Genomic DNA, 16,472 nt, shown 5'->3' on the forward strand with positions numbered 1-16,472 from the left:
TATTTTTCCCTAAAAAATGAACCAATAGTTTGGAAGGTGAACGTGATCATTCTCCATTTTTCAGCATAACTCTTTAAGTTATCTTCTGTCTTTTATTAGTCCTCTTCTTTCATGTCATTGTATCTCTTTATCTTCACTTTCTCACGTTTCTTCTCAGCCTATCATGTCATTTTCTTCCCTTTGCCTAACACCTTCTCTTGTCTCCTTGCATAGGCCTCTGATTCTTTCCCCAGGGGAAGATGGTGGATCTAATCTATAGTTCCTAACAACAGAAGCTACAGTACAGATTGTTTCATTTCTGTGCTGTTATGAGAAAGGTCCCAACACACCATGTCCCAAGTGCATTGCTCTCAACACTCTTGCTGTTAGAAGAGAAGCATGTGTATCCACGAGGTCCTGCTAACATTCTGCTGATTCATCTGTATGACACTCTTCTTATCCCTTCCTCATTTCCCTGAAGTGTCTTTATCGATCTGCACTGCCTCGCTAAATAGATGCTCTTTTTCATGTATGTACTATATTTTTGTTTTATGGCTTTTTTCAGACATTTATAAAAGACAGCTTATCTTCCTGTGTATTCATTTTTTTCCTTCATGGTATATTTCCTAAGAAATTATGTTTCAGCTTTAAACTTTTTAAGCTATTTCCCGTAGATTTACTTTTTGTAATATTCCATAAACGAATTCACATTTAGAAATTAGGCAGGTATTTCAGGCGCACCTCATAGTATTAGTTTTTAAAGTTTCAAACTTGTGCACCTACTTGCTGTGCAACTGGATTCTGGTTCTTTGTATTTTCTTTGATATTTTATTTAAATATATTATTTTGCCTCTGTCGTGACCTTTTGTGAAGCTACTAGCATCTGCTGGTTTTGTTTACTTTAATAGTAGAAGTAAATGTGATCACATCTGCACAAATTTTAACAGTTACCTTAGACTTAATTGGGCTGATTTCTGTAAAGGGAAACTTCACCCTCTGTCTGTTTGATCTGCCCAAGAGATGTGATGTTAGTAATGTTAAACACAGAAGTCAACAAACTCAATAATGGCAACAAGCTGCGCTTAAGCAGGAGGACTATGAGATGGTCCCTGTCTGGTAACACTGTGAATTATTATTATTATTATTTATTTTTTTTTCTGTTGATATGAAAATACATTATCTGAGGGTTACACACCATAAATGCCTCACTCTGATGTAGATTTAACAAGAACCACCTTTAACAATACGTTTGTGGTTTGAAGATCATATAGGAGCGGTTTTTTTTTTCTAACTCAACCACAGTTTGCAGAGTTTCAGAGGCCATGACACACTCACACGTTCAGCATCAGGGCTTCAGTCCTGTTCAAAGGGAGAGAGGTACTGCACCCAGGTCATTGTAGTGAAGGCAGTTATGCAACTTGGACAGCAGTTTTTCTATTAGGCCACTTTTCACCAGTTTGATTGCACAGCATTGTCAAAATAGTAATTAGCATGTTAAGTGCTGCTTCTCACGATCCATTAGTGACTAAATATTTTTATTACAATATTCTGCTTCTGCATCTCTTCCCGTGTTGGGAGTTTTGATGTTCTTTCATTCAGTTTTGTGCAGCAAAGAGTCCACTTTCTTCTTCTTAATGTTTTGTCTGGAGTAAAAACAAACTTAAGTGAGTGACAGAATATATTTAAGAAGCAGACAGTGATGGAAAATAGATCCTATGTGATAGTTAAAAACTAAAAGGTAAGGTGTGATTGTATATACTAGAGAATAAAAGAATACTCAACACTATGTTTGAAAAGTTTTATGTGTCTAATGATGTTGACGGTATTGTCCTTGAGTTTATTTGCAAAGCAGAGTCTCTCAACCTTTACTGTGCTATTGTTTGCCTCTTCCCCGGCTTCACTTCACAGAAAACAAATGACTGTTTGCTTACCCATAGAAATGTATCAGCTCTAGTCAGCCATCCAACTTCCCTTGTCTTTTTTCACTCTGTTGTCAAGGATTGTTTTTCCGGTGCTTTCCTCTGCGTAAGATGAATGGCTGTGACTACATATAATAAATCGCTTTCTTTCCAAGTTCTTTGTTCGATGTTTATGTAAGACTTGGAAATGGCAGCATGTCTGAGCTGCTTTCCACTTCACTTTTTTTTTTGTTGAAATCGACTTGGGTTTTATTGATCCAGGTGCTACATGGTAGACTTCCTAAAACTCGCTTATTGTTAGTTATGTAAATAACCTCTCCATTAAAACAGAAATCTATTTGTTTATGTCAAATGACCTGCCTGGGACTGTTCCAGGCTGTTTGTATCGTGTTCCACCAAGAGGTTGTATATAACAAGAAGTCAGTTTATAGATCTTGTAATGCAAGATTGCTTGGAACAACAAATCGAACTCTACGTGGTTTGTTTTGCAGATGCTTTGATAATAAATGACTAAATTAAGGCTCTTTGTGTGGAGAGTGAATTATTTATTTTCAGTTCAATTCAAAAATAACTTATTTATTCCAAAGGGAAATGAAATGTTGTCGTAGTTCATATGAACTCCGTCTCTCCAAGGAGTCGTTATTGATGGTGATGCTATGGGCAGGAAGGATCTCCGGTAGCAGTCCATCTGGCAACAAATTCAATGAGGCCTCTGACTGAAAACAGTTGCTGCATCAGTGCCTCATGGCTGTCATGACATGCTAACAGCCCAGGACGGATGGATGTTGGCCTGCACTGCTAATCCACTTCATGTGCTTTTGCTGCACCTCTTAAAACCTCCACTTGTCTGAATGGTTATAGAGCTGAGCAGAGAGATGGAAGCGGAGATTTGATCCTTGCCCATTATGATCGAAGGAAGAGATGGTTTGAACTTTGTTCTTCTTTCTGCTCTTTGATCCTGCTCTGCATCCATAAAGCCTCCTATGGGACTTGAAATAAAATTTACATTTCAATCCCATTAAAAGAAAATCCTATTTGTTCACATCTGTAATGAAGGAATGGAATTTAAATGTTATGATTTTCAACAGTTCGCATCTTTTTAAAAAGTTCAAAATATTTGTAATGCAGTTTAAGTTTCCCATTGAGTTTTAGCCACAGTGCAAAACAATTAAAATATCACTTTAGTAGTGATTTTGACTGGTAAACATTTAAATTAAACAGAATTCCATCAAATTTAATTTATTCCAGTAATTAAGTTCAAAAACCTAGAGCTCATATATTTATCGCATAACATCTTTTTATGTTGTGTATTCTGGATTGCAACAAATAAACACCAAATGTTAATCTTAGAAAATTATTACTACATAATGCCAGCTTAAAACTAATTTGTGTATTTCTTTTTTATTTTTTCTCTCTCTCTGCTGCAGTTGGCCCTGGAGGACCCGGTCCACAGCGTGTCTCTCCAGCAGTGTGTCTATGAGAAACTGAAGGCACAGCAAGCCATGATGGGGGACCAGAGCTTCGGGGTCCTGATGGAGACGGTGGACACAGAGCTTGTCAGGCAGCTCCAGGAGTTTATGCAAGCTCTCTGAATATGAAATGTTTCCTTCACCTCCTTACACAAATGTTACACTCTACCACCATTTAAGGAAAAAAAAAGTACTAAAAAGGTTAACCATCTACCCAATGTGTGAACTCCTGATTCATACCTTCCCAGACTATGCCTTATCTATATTCAGCCCTATCCTTGTCAACCACTTTTTGTCCCCTTTGATGTTATTTATAGGTGCCTACGTATGTTTAAAGACTTTTAAAAACCCCACCTGTAGACATCACCACACCAGAGCTTCCATTTAATTCTTCTAGTTTCTTAACTTTGGAACAGGTTGACTTGAGATGGGTTTAAAGTTAAAGTACGGGTGTTGATATCGCAACAGTTGGAACGTGACATATAAGACTAAGCTGCAGGAGCCAGAACAGAAGCCTTGGACTGTTTTTCAATGGGAGGGAAAAAAAAACAAACTGCAGATTGTAGCAGATATGTGTATTAAAAAAAAAAAAAAAAACGAAGTATTTAAACAGTGTTTACAGAAACTATTCTTAAAAGACAAAACAGAAATGTAATTTTGTATGTATGTAAAGTATGGATGATGATCTGCATGACAATTGTTTTCCTTTTTAATTTTGTTATAAGAGGTCTGGTAGAAGTTACTACTGAGCGATTGTTTTGTTTTGTCTGTCAATGCATACATTTTAAAATAAGTTTGTTGATTAAGTGTGCTGAACCACATTTATATGTATATACTTACTGCTGCTAATAGATGGTGTCAGAGCACTTTAATAACCAAAAACTGTTTTACATCTTTTTTCTCCTTCATCGTTTAGCACAACAATTGGGGTCTCAGAGCAGGACTGAAGTTAGCTTAAAAACTTTTTTTTAAATTCATTTTCTGTATTTTAGAGAAACTTAGCACCAGACACACACTGTTAGGTCATGTTTCATATTTCATCTGGTTTACTCAATTCATTGGCCTATTAATTTTTGGCTAATCACTAAAAACGGTCCAGCTGATGATGCTGTCGTGATATATTTTTACAGACCAGTTTTATTTAGAAATGAAGATCTGATAAATGTGATTTAAAGGAGAACTGTTTGGTTTTGAGATTTCCTCAGTTTAATTACTTAAGAGGTTTACAAAACGTCTGATAATGAATTACTAGACTTTGGCAGATCTAAGTACTTCATTCAGTTTAATTTGGCACAGTTTCATTGTGAATATAAATTATATCAGAAAAATAGCTTGTTGTAAATTAAAAGTCATAAAAAGGGAAAGGGTCCAAACTGGAAAAAATGTGAACATCTGTCCTGATTTAATATTGATTCTTTTGGGATTTATGGAGTGAATAATTTTCTTCATTACATTTGATTTATAAGAAAAGCTGAGATGATGATCCAGACTGTAGCTCCTTTGACACTGTGTCAGAATTTCAGCCTTTCCTATTCCTAGAACCTGAAAGGTCTTTTTTTTTACTTGTCTGTTCCGTTCTTAACTAGTTTAGCTGTAGATAAGTTCTTAATTTTTTTTTTTTTTTTTACTTTAAGTTTTGAACGCCACATACACAGTAAGGAGTATGTTTGGTTTGGTTTTGTGGGAAACTATTCCTGTTTTTCCTTTCTCAAGCCTTCAATAAAATGAAGTAATCAGCCAGAGCTGCTGCGAACTTCTTTTCTCCAATCTCAGATTTGTAGGATCTGCATTTCTGAAAACACTAACCCTCCTGGAAATGTTTCAAATATGTAATGCTTTTTTTTACCATCTGGCTTTGTTTATCGTTTTGATTACAAGCATATTAACAGCCTGACCCGGACATAACTATCAAGTTTAAGAACCGTTGGTGCAAATATACTGAATTGGTTTAATGTAAAACATTAAAGGAGAGCTATTATGCAAAATTCCCTTTTTGCATGTTTTTGTACTTCCATTTAGGTCTCTACTGCTTCTCGAATCAGTCCAGGCGCTTAAATAAGTACCTGCATCTGTTTTCTGGCAATAAGTAAAAGTTTTTTTGATGTTTTTGTTGCTGACTTACCATTCAGATATTGTGCTACATTGTTGATCATTGTGCTGGAGGCTCCACTGCTGCTTCTTGTTCTGATTCTGAATCAAAGACGTACAGTTGCACAATTACACATCTGTTTGCAGTGAGAAACCAAAAATGGTAATCTATAACGCAGACAAATCAAAGTTAAACAAAATATTTAGTTACCAGTAGTTAATGGATTGCTCTCAGGAGCTGAGTGAATTCCAGCATTGTACCATGTATGTTGATACCATGTATGAAAAACGTTCAGTGGGGAAATTTCACAGTAAACTGTTACTTGGTAATACATCCAAGAGAAAGCATTTACTCAACATCTCCACAAGGTGGCTGGTTGGGTACACAGTGCAGAGGTCACTAACTTACTGCAGAGTCAATGGAGATCCAAACTTCATATGTCTTTAAAAAGTGAAGAACTTAATTGAATGGATTTCTATGCCTTTATTTGCTCAAATGCAAGGCCAGCTGTTTGATACACTGGTCTAAAGTTTACCACCGCTGGACTGTAGGACATTTTCTGTTGGAAAAATAATCAAGTCTCTGTCTGTATTTGTTTGGTGTGAGAACAGCACTTTCTTCACTGCTACTTTACACCATCTAAGGTGAAATTGGGTGCATATGGAATGATGGTGTGCAGCTGTTTATTTCCAAGAGTTTATCTCAGCCCCTTAGTTCTAGTGAAAACCAAGACATTTCTAGGAAATTACATGCTTCCAACTTTGTGGAACAGTTTGGGGATGAGCCATTTCTTTTCCAGCATGACCGTGAGCCAGTGGACAAAGCAAGGTTCAAAAAGAAATGGATGAGAAAGTTTGGTGTGGAAAAGCTTGACTGGCATGTGCAGAGTCCTAACCGCAACCCGACAGAATGCCTTTGGGAAACATTAGTGCAGAGAACCGTAAGACCTTCTTGTTCTCTGCTGGAAGGATGGTCAAAAATTCAGTTTCGTAGAAGACTACACTATCCCACAAGGGTGAAGCCGGTACAGCTGCAAAAGGTGGGCTGGTTTCGTCTTTAACCTTATCCATTAAAAATGTGATGCCACTCAAGTGCAAATGTGAATGAAAACAGATGAGTGAATACTTTTTTTGTTTTTTACAATTTAGTCTATATAATATTTCTGTTGACGGGATTCAGACAAAACCTTTTTTTAATGTTGCTGACATGACGTCACAATAATATTTGTGTTTTGCATATTTCGGTAAACCACTTGGATCAATTAAATCAATTATTTTTTAATAGACTTGTGATCTGATGTGGACAGGGGCGGAGCTAGAGGTGTGGTCAGGCTACCACTGGCCACCTCTGGAAGCCGATTAGACACCCTCGGTAAGTCATTACAACTAGCTCAAAAATGCGGACGTGAGTTATGGTTTTCATTTCTGTCTATGTGCAAGGCAACATGCAATATGGGCTGTGTCATTATTACTAAATGTTTGAGGTTTTAAAAACGGCAAGAGGAGTTTTCTTTGGGATCAATTTGCAAAGCCCGACCTGCGTGTTCTATAAGGTTGAATGCCAAGAGAAAATGGGTTTTGTTTAAAAGTTTATGGATCCCCTGATAAAACTTTGCACACACTATGGCTACCCTTTGTATAGAAGAGCAGTCCCACCACTGAATGTGGATTTGTTTATTTATTTTTCTTACTGTAGAAAAGGAATATCCATAGGATAAAAATCAGATCTTTGTGTTTTTGTGCTCTGTGTCTTTGTGGATGCATCTACACATAGTGGGAGCATAACTTTCTTCATGCATTTTATGAACAGTGATAAAAAATTAATTTGCCGACAAAATAAAATGGAACAAGGAAGAGCTGGCAAACGTATGATGCATAGATGAGTTATTGGTGTGTCACAGCTAAGAACAAACGAGGAGTTCCCAGCACACCTAAAGAATGGGTGAGGACAGATGTGCTTGTGAGAGCTCATCTGAATATTTCTTCAAGCTTGAAGAACAGAGACCCGGCCATAAAAAGGACATTCTTGGGTTACACCAAAACAACACACTGAGATAATTAGAAAAACTGCACAGCAAAAACTAGAAACACAGAGCAAAGTTCTACTCTACACTCGCGCTCCTGACTCATTTACATCATTGTGCTCTTGGGTACAATAATGAGTTGAGAAACAAGAAAACAACATTATTACATAATTGTAGTCCTAATTGTTGGTGTTTACGTGATGAACTCTTAAGAAACTCCTTCAGCACATCAAGGAGGAAAGTTTGAAAGAAAATACAGTTTGTAGTTTGGTTGTCAGAACTGTAACCCAGATCTCTGATGGAGCATTATTAAAAAAGTATTTATTAAAAAATTCCAGGGCAAGAAATGCAAGACCACTGCAACTCATCAACTACGCTGGTACGGGGACTCGTAAAGTGATTGGTTTAGCCAGCAGTATGTTTCATCTCAAAATACTAAGAATATGGATTCCAACCAAAATGAATTTCACAAAATGGCATGCAAAGAATATCACCTTTTATTGCATTGTGTGTGTTTGGTTTACTGATGTCACATCAGGCTGTAAGTAAGGAGGTTTAAGAGAAATGGGAAGCTTTCGTAAGCAATATGTTTTGTATGAGTAAATTGATTCTCTCTCAGTCTGTCAAATTTCCCCTCTAAGAAATGCGTCTAAATTTCATCCGTACATTGTCTATACCCGCTTATCGTCGTACGCTGTGGATCTGGTGCTATCTCTAGTTTCTGTTGGCCGATAGGCAGGACACACCTTGGACAGGCCGTCCGTTCTTTACAGAGCTATAACTAATGAAGAACATGGTCAGACAGAGTGAGAGCCGCAAAGACTTTCAGCTTTCAGGTCAGCTCTGATGAGCCTCAAGCCCTGTTGCATGCTGCTGTGGATAATGAAGCTAAAGCAGAGGATGATGGTGATGATTAAATCTGTCTAGATTATTGCTTGGAATTTAACATCTCAATTATTTCTAAGCATTCTTGCGCCTCGGGAAAGCTATATTCTGCAGTTCACGCACCAGTGGAATACATTAAAATCTAATGAAGAATACCAAATGAAAGACATTGCCTAAAAAACGTTTCTTGTTTGACTCCAGTGATTTTTTTTTTTTTCTTGCTTTTTCCATCTGGTATTAACCGGATTTGTGGTAGTTGCACTGATCGTACTACAGTTTCCGAAATGATTGTCCTCATAACTCTGTCTCTCTGGCATTGTTTTTTTTTTTTTTGTTTGAAATAGTGACGACATTAAAGTTAGCAACTCGCTACCAAAGTAAAGGTGCTACTTCACAGCTTTCAAAGTATCCGGATTAACTTTGGCCTACTCTACTATACCGTCTTTGGGGCAGCTTTATAATTATGTTTCAGTTCAGATTTCTAAGTCTCTAACTTGATTTTGCTTGTAATTGGCAGCAAAGTCAAAAATAACCCTTTATCACAATAAGAAATATAATCCAGAATAAGTAAAGTTGTGCAGATATCAGTATGTAATAATGTAGCTCCTTTCATGTGCTGTTTTTTTTTTGTGGAAAAATCAGTAGATGCTGCACCACATGGTAATAATTTTAGAGATTGAAGCTGAATGGTTTGTTCCTTTAATAGTTTCCCAGACTCTTAAATGGTGTGGCTCTGCTGCTCATTTCTTTGCTGTGGGATCTGCAAAGTAAATAAACTTTGTTCACTTCTCAGACATCTGCCCTGATAAGATTACCTACAAATAGTTGTGTTTTTCTTTCTAAGGAACCAGAACACAGAGGTACCAGTAGCCGCCATCGACCCATTTGTCTTAATTGGTTGAGAATGAATGTACTTCAGGCTAGTGGTCACTTTAGTGGCTTATAGAGCGTGAAGAGACTATTAGTAATTCTGCACTCATGCTCGCTTCTCAACCTGCCTTTTCTTCCTCACCAGTGCTATTAATCCAACGGACTCCACTCATTCATCTTTCCACAGGTGCTCTATCTGCGGAGCTTAGCATTTAATTGTTCCCTGGTGTGCGTGACACAGAAGAGCGAGAGGATTAGTGCTAATCAATGATTTGCATTCTTTATTGGATTACTTTCTGCCAAGATTACGTAATTAAGCAGCGGCATGTTGCTCCGTCCCAAACTTTGGGACTTGCTATTTCATTTATCCCCCTTTTATTCACATCTGTTTTTCCATGCGTCTCCCAAGGTCATGCAGATACATTTTTACTTATTTTTTATACAGTTCTGCTCAAAAATGTTTTATTCCACTCCCAAATTCTATACTCTTTGCTTCTAAAGGCCTCAGACTTTGATATAATTTTCCAAAATGCTCTCGATCAGTAGAACTTCATGCTTTCGGACGGCTGTTCAGAGTTTTTCTTCTTAAACTTATGTGCTTTGTCACTCATTTTTGGCCCATTTCTCACATCTCTTCATGACTGGATATTATGTAGGACAAGTGGAGGGCAAAAGAAGTAGAAAGCCTAGTAGCTGTGACTGAAAAACTAAGTATGCCCCGGGGTTTAATAGCTTTTAGATCCACTCTTTGCACCAATCACTTTAAATATTAATCATATTTCTTTCTATCTTAAGCCTCTCCAATCACAGAGAAGGAGTTTTCCTCACTTTCACTCGGATTATGAGTGTTTATTTGCATTTAAAACTCAGCAAGCTCCTGACTATTTGAAACCTGTCATTTAGTTATTTTCCTAATTTTCAAAAAAATAAATAAATAAAATTCATCTTTTAAAATGGGGAGTTCATCTTAAGAACCTTAGGCTGTATAATGTTCTTCAATATGGCTGTGTTCCAAATGTCTGTCAGACTTTTTTTTTTATATACAGTATATATGAAGTTTCCTGGGCTGTGCTTTACCAGTTACCTGATTGTGTCATTTTGATTGTCTGTGGCATCTGGAAGCAAGGAAGTGTCAGTGACAGTGTGTGGGAGAGTGTCTTGTTGTCTGTGCATTGATCCAGATTAGAAGTGGCAGATCCTGTCTGCTTTTAGAAGCCTGTTATTAAAACCTGAACTCCTAGACAGCTGCACTAGTTCTGTGTCCCTGCTTTCTTGAACACCACTGATAATGACGAGTCCTCATGTGGTCATGTGTCTTGATGTTAGTGTTGAGAAATGCTTATGTTTGTCACCTGAGAGTGGAAAGGGGTCTCTGAGTGTTTTGGAGCTGATCTGCTAATTGAACGGCCTTATGTGGCTGTGAGTTACACAGGAGCGACCAGCAGAACGAGTAACTTAACTCACCCTCTCTTAAAATACTCATGAAACAGCATGCTCCTCTGCACTGCTTGTTGCAAAATATATAGTTGTATATATATGTTTTACAACAAAAAAATCTGGAAAGTGTGGCATGCAGTTTTATGCAGCCTGAGTAAATACTCTGTGGAACCATCTGCTTGCTGCTAATGCAGCTGCCAGTCTTTTAGGGTGTGCACCTGCTAGTTTTGCACATTGAGCTGAAATTTCTACCCCTACAGATTAGATGGAGTGAGTCTGTAAAAATAAGTTTCAAGTCTTGCCTCAGATTCTCCGTGGGATCTAGAGCTTTGACTAGATCTGCAGTGCCAGCTTCCCATCCGACTTAACCTTTTGCATGTTTGCCTAAAGACATGATGCTGGTCTCGTCTGTCCAGAGTGCCTCCATTCATGCTGTGTCCCTCACATGGCTTGTAGTAAACTGCAGAGGGTGCATTAAAGAGATTTCTTTCAAAAATGAAATTGTTTCGTCATTCCTCCATAAAGGTCAGATTTGTGCAGTGCACAGCTAATAGTTGTCCTGTCAACACATCCATCTAGAGCTCTTGGTCTCAGCAGCTTCTCTACAGTTACCGTCTGGCTCTCGGCTCTGACCAATGTTTCCTGGCCTGTTATACACATTTAGATGGACAGTTTTGTCTTGGCAGGGTTCGCAGGTTAAGCAGTTCTCTTTCTATTGTCAGATGATGAATTGAACTGTGCTCTGTGGCATGTTCAAACCTTGGAATTTTGCTTTACAACCTAGCCCTACTTTATGCTTCTCTACAACTTAATCCCTGACCTTTCTGCTGCGTTCCTGTCTTGTCTAATGTTCTCTCGCAAACCTTCAATACCTTAACAGAACAGCTGTGTCTCACATTACACTCATTGTTTAGTAAAGTGGAAAATTCTGAAGGTCATTGGTTGTACTGAGTCATATTTAGGGGCATCAATGGGAAAGGGAACTTGATGCAAATGCATAATGCTTTTCAGACTTTATTAATGTAACATTTTGAAAACAGTATACCATCTTCTTCATTTGACACTTGTGTGCCACTTTGTGTTTAACAGGCACATACTCTCCTCCTCTCCAAAACACATACTTTGCCAGCGGTTGTAAAGTGACAAAAGGTGTGGCAAAAGTTAAAAAAAATTTTTATTGAATTGAATAGCTTTTGGTCCTCCAGTCGATATTTTTGCAGTGTCGTAGTCGCAACATTTAGTTCTTTGAGATCAATAAGGTTTTTCTCTTTATTTTTGAATGGTGGAGAAAATGGAAAACTTATCATTTGTTTGGTATTATTTATTTCTCTTGTTTCCTTCATGCTTTATTTTTTTCATTTGATTATTTACTCTTTATGTGTCAAAGTATTTATGTCAATATTTTAAAACTTTTCATTTTCTGTTTTCAACTTTTTTATTTTTGAAGTGGCTGTGACTCAGTGTGGAGGATAAGTTGTCTGATCAACGTGAATTTATGCATTTCATCCCAGCTTCTTAAGTGTCCTTAGGCAAGACACTGAGCTCAGTGATCTATCAGTGTGTCTGAATATGAAACGTAACGTAAAACAGCTTTAAGCATTTCATTATACTAGAAACGTGCGCAGAGTTCAGTTGTTTTATAAATGTGGTGTTTAGTTGTTTCACTTACATGAGTCATTATTTGCCTCTTAATTCCAAGAAGATCTGTGTTCAGTGCTGCTACCAAGCTAATGTTCTCAGACCTATTAATATTTACCTTCCCACTAATAATACCATATCCAATGACTGTGTTATCGGACCGCATCAAACATGCAGAATCACACACACATTGTGCATATTTGCAAAACATGCATATAATGCTGGAAGGAGATTTAAAAAGTCAGCAGAATTGCAGAAATGTATTTTGAGGATCATTTACATTTATTTATGAGAAAAAAGTGAGATATCATTAGAAAAATACATCTCTTTTATTTGAGCCACTGAATCAGGGTGCATTTGACATTAAACATGGAGAACTTGGCCATTACCTACATGTATCTAAACCTGTGACTTGAAACCAGAAACTGATTGGCTGAGTGCTCCAAATGTGTTCCTGTTGTTCCAGACCTGTCAATGTGATCTTATTGTCCTGGACATAATGGCATAAACAGATCGAATTCCAGGAGAGGAGAAGAATGCTATAAACTAAATCTGAGCTAATCTCTGAAATGTCTGGAAAATAATCACTGATAAGAGGTAACCATAAAGGAAAGCAGATAAGACTCCAAAAGGATAGAAAAGCCCCCTATCAGCAGTTGTAAAACCAAAAATATCCTCTTATCAGTTTTCCAGTGTTTAATGGCACTCAGAGCAATGCCAATAAAGAACAAAAATGGCAGAGAAAACTGTGTTGGTCTGGTCGTGTGTGTGTGTGTGTGTGTGTGTGCGTGTGTGTGTGTGTGTGTGTGCTTGCATATACTGTATATAGAGGACCACTTTCATAATATTTATCGACAAAGAGAGGCCATTTGTTTTTTTCTTTTCTACTTCACTCTATTAGTTAGATTTAGATTAATTCAGTTTGGTTACATTTAGGATTAGGAATAGACTAGAACAGGTTAAGATCTGGTAAAATGTCTAGGTTAGGCATAAGTGCAGTTAATAAAATAATTAGAACTCCATATGAAGTCCTCAGTTTGTGTAGAAGTGCAGTGGTGAGTGTGTGTGTGTGTGTGTGTGTGTGTGTGCGTGGGTGTGCGTGTGTGTGTGTGCGTGGGTGGTGTGTGTGTGTGTGTGTGTGTGTGTGCGTGGGTGTGCGTGTGTGTGTGTGGGGTAGTCTCTTTTTAAAGGGAAGTGATCTCATATTTTAGGACTTATGGGCTGCTGTAAATGGCTAAATAAAGCCAAAAAAGGCATTAAATCTTCTTTCTTATGTTCAAAGTTGATAAAGATAAACCCAATTAGACTTGCAGTTGTAATTGAAGAAGGGTTAAAAATGTTGGAAAACGGTGCATAAATTTCCTTCCAGTCAACAATGACGTGCTAATTTTTACCTAAAATCCCAACAAAGCGCACTAATGTTTGTAGAATGTAATCAAATTTGAGGCAGCTGACGGGAAATGAAAACTTTCACATTCCATGGTCGGCTGAATTGTGTCAACCAGAAGCAAATGGATATTTTGCGCAACAATCATTTTATTATCACTCAGATTGATCAAAGGCAACAAAAAAGCTCATTCAATATTTTCATCACTGCAAGAAAGCAGGAAGTACATTACTTGTCTCTAAACAAACTTTGTGCAAATGTGGTCTATGTTTGAATGGAGATGTTGAGAGCAAAGCTCAGCAGCAATATAACAGGGATATAATTACAATGGCAGGAGAGTTTCCCTTGAGGTTGTGTGCAGATGTCACTCCATCTCAATTCACTTCTCCCTTGGTGTTTATGCCTAAGATCCTTCTGAAATTCTATTTGTTAATTTCGTGGCTGAGTGTGTTGATTGGGCACGCACAGAGTCATGGCCATGTGCCTGTCCGAGCTGCTGCCCAGTTTGGACTTTACCCCAAGACTTCTGTAGCAGTTTATCCCCGACTGTCTAATTTTTCTTCGCATTCTTTATTTTTTTTATTTTTTTAGTCATGTTTCTAAGTTTCTTATATTATTCTTTTGGTTTTTATTCAAAACAAGTTTCTTTAAGAAAATGATAAACCCAGCATTCGTCTGTGACTTGGCCTTTAAGGTTTCACAAAGCAGTAAAACCGACAGTTATTAGGACATCTCTTGCACTGTAATTAAGTTGTAAAATCTCCAAACTGTTACAGATGGGAGTCAAAATCTCAGACAAAAGCTGTGAAATGCTTATCGTTTCAAGCTTTCTCCAGAGCTTTTTTTTTCATGCTGCATTGAACTAATCCTCAGGGGTGTTCTCACTGTTTTTGAGTACAGAAGCAAGTAGGTCAGCATGGGGATTATCTGCCTTAGTTAGCTGCTGTGCTGCTGTAACTGAGAAACTTTGTATCTTCTAAAAGTCTAATACAACAAAAAATAAATAAAAAATAAAATGCTCAAAAATGTTGTAAAAGTCCAGACTTCAATTCAATTAATGTCTAGTTTGCATGAGGGCTTGTAAAGATCTTTCTCTCTGGTTTGTGAGGGTACATACTGTATATCAATGGCAAGCCATCAGAGTCTGCAAGGCATTCTCTACAGGGTCAGAAATCCCTAACATATAACTACAACCTACATTATAATGTTTATCCAATTAATTTACTTCCTATAGCCTACTCTTTTTTATATATAACATTTCTTTTGGTCATTCTACTTCCCATACATGACTGTGTGGAGTATTGATGTTTCATCCAATCAGATTTCAGCCTCTATGTGCTGCCAGGGGCAGTCTAATCTGCCCAGGGCCTTCAGAATCCATACAACACGCCTATGTTAACAAAATGACATAGCAGTAAAACTGTTTTTTTTATTATTATTATTAATTTAACCAATTACCTTTTCAATTTGTCTCAGTGCTAGCTTGAAGGCCTACGATGACACCAGAAATTTTCCACACACTGATTTCATGGTCAGGGCAACAGTGCCTTGGTTATTCTTTGTTTTGTTTCGATCAGCCTTTTTCCGTTTAATTTAAGACAATCTTTTCTTATTATTTAAGTTAGATATATTGATTCATTTCCTGTGCTTAGTTGTTCCTGATTACTGTTACATTTATATTTCCTTTTCCCCTTGTTAGCGTCATTCCTCCTTGCTCCATTGTGCCATATCTCTTTATCTCCCTCAGCTTGCCTTCTGCTTTCCCCATCCAGCTGCACCTTGTTTTCTAATTAGCATCAGTCCATTGTCCCAGCATTCAGCATTTAACTACCTCACCTTCATTCACTCCTTGCTGGATCCTCTTGTAACATTATGCATTCTGGTTTGTGTTTGTCCCTGCTTTCACTGCCTGTGTTTCCTTGACTTTTTGCAAGCCTTTGTTTTAAGATTTATTTTCATTAAAATCTCCTGCCTGCCTGCCTTTGTCTGCGTTTGGGTCCCATCAGCACAAACACATCATGACAGAAAGACTGTTTTTAGCAACAATAGCCATCAGTGGATTCTCATGGGAATCATTCTCACTGGTTAATTTCACAACACCTAATAGGCTGCAGGTTTAAGTGTGGTGTGGCGAACATAATGACAGTGTTTCTGTTTGATGCAAATTCATGGTGATAATCAGGCTGTCAGCTGCCTGACAGATGTTTGACAGATTACCTGGATCTGTGGTGTTTGATCAGAGAGAATAGAAATTAGAGTGTGAAATAACCATCGCGCCTGCACATATGGGCTTACCTTGTCCTTCTGTTTCCCATCTCCCCCCTTTTGACTCCCCTATCCTTCCTCATTCTCTGTCTCTCCCTGCTGGTGGCTGATTAATATTGGTGACATTATTCTTCCTTTCTGCGAAGGGTATTATTAGGCTGCATATTTGAATTTTATGCATGAATTTCCCTGTAAAGGTGCATATTTTAGCATGGTAGAAGTGTCACAATTCCTGTTTTGCATGGATTAGAGTCACCTCTAGTTTTCTTATGAGAGACAACATTATAATCTCCTCTGTAAAGTTAAAAAGGTGCTCTTAAGACTGTCTGGCTCCATTCAACTCCCACATGTCCTACAACAAGAGTTTTATGGGTGCCCTGGAGGTCCACACGCCTTTTTGGATTACCTGATTGCCTCTGGTTTCCATTTCCCATTAAACAGGATTTACAAGAACTTAAATCTGCAACAGCATTTTCCCATGATAGCAAGGTTTCATTGATATAAATGCCAT

At 37.7% G+C, this 16,472-nt stretch overlaps 1 protein-coding gene across 2 annotated transcripts in view; it reads left to right on the forward strand.

Annotated features, from left to right (window-relative positions):
- ipo11 (importin 11) overlaps nucleotides 1-5,355 on the forward strand; it is a 114,726-nt gene extending 109,371 nt beyond the window's left edge. For both annotated transcript variants that reach the window (XM_008418338.2, XM_008418339.2), the window contains one exon: nucleotides 3,326-5,355. In XM_008418338.2, coding sequence (XP_008416560.1) covers nucleotides 3,326-3,490 — 165 coding nt within the window. In that variant the 3' untranslated portion in view covers nucleotides 3,491-5,355. The remainder of the gene's footprint in view (nucleotides 1-3,325) is intronic.
- Nucleotides 5,356-16,472: the final 11,117 nt, after the last annotated feature.

This window comes from Poecilia reticulata, chromosome 9, assembly GCF_904066995.2.
Source record: "Poecilia reticulata chromosome 9, P_reticulata-male-v2, whole genome shotgun sequence".
Lineage (NCBI taxonomy): Eukaryota > Metazoa > Chordata > Actinopteri > Cyprinodontiformes > Poeciliidae > Poecilia > Poecilia reticulata.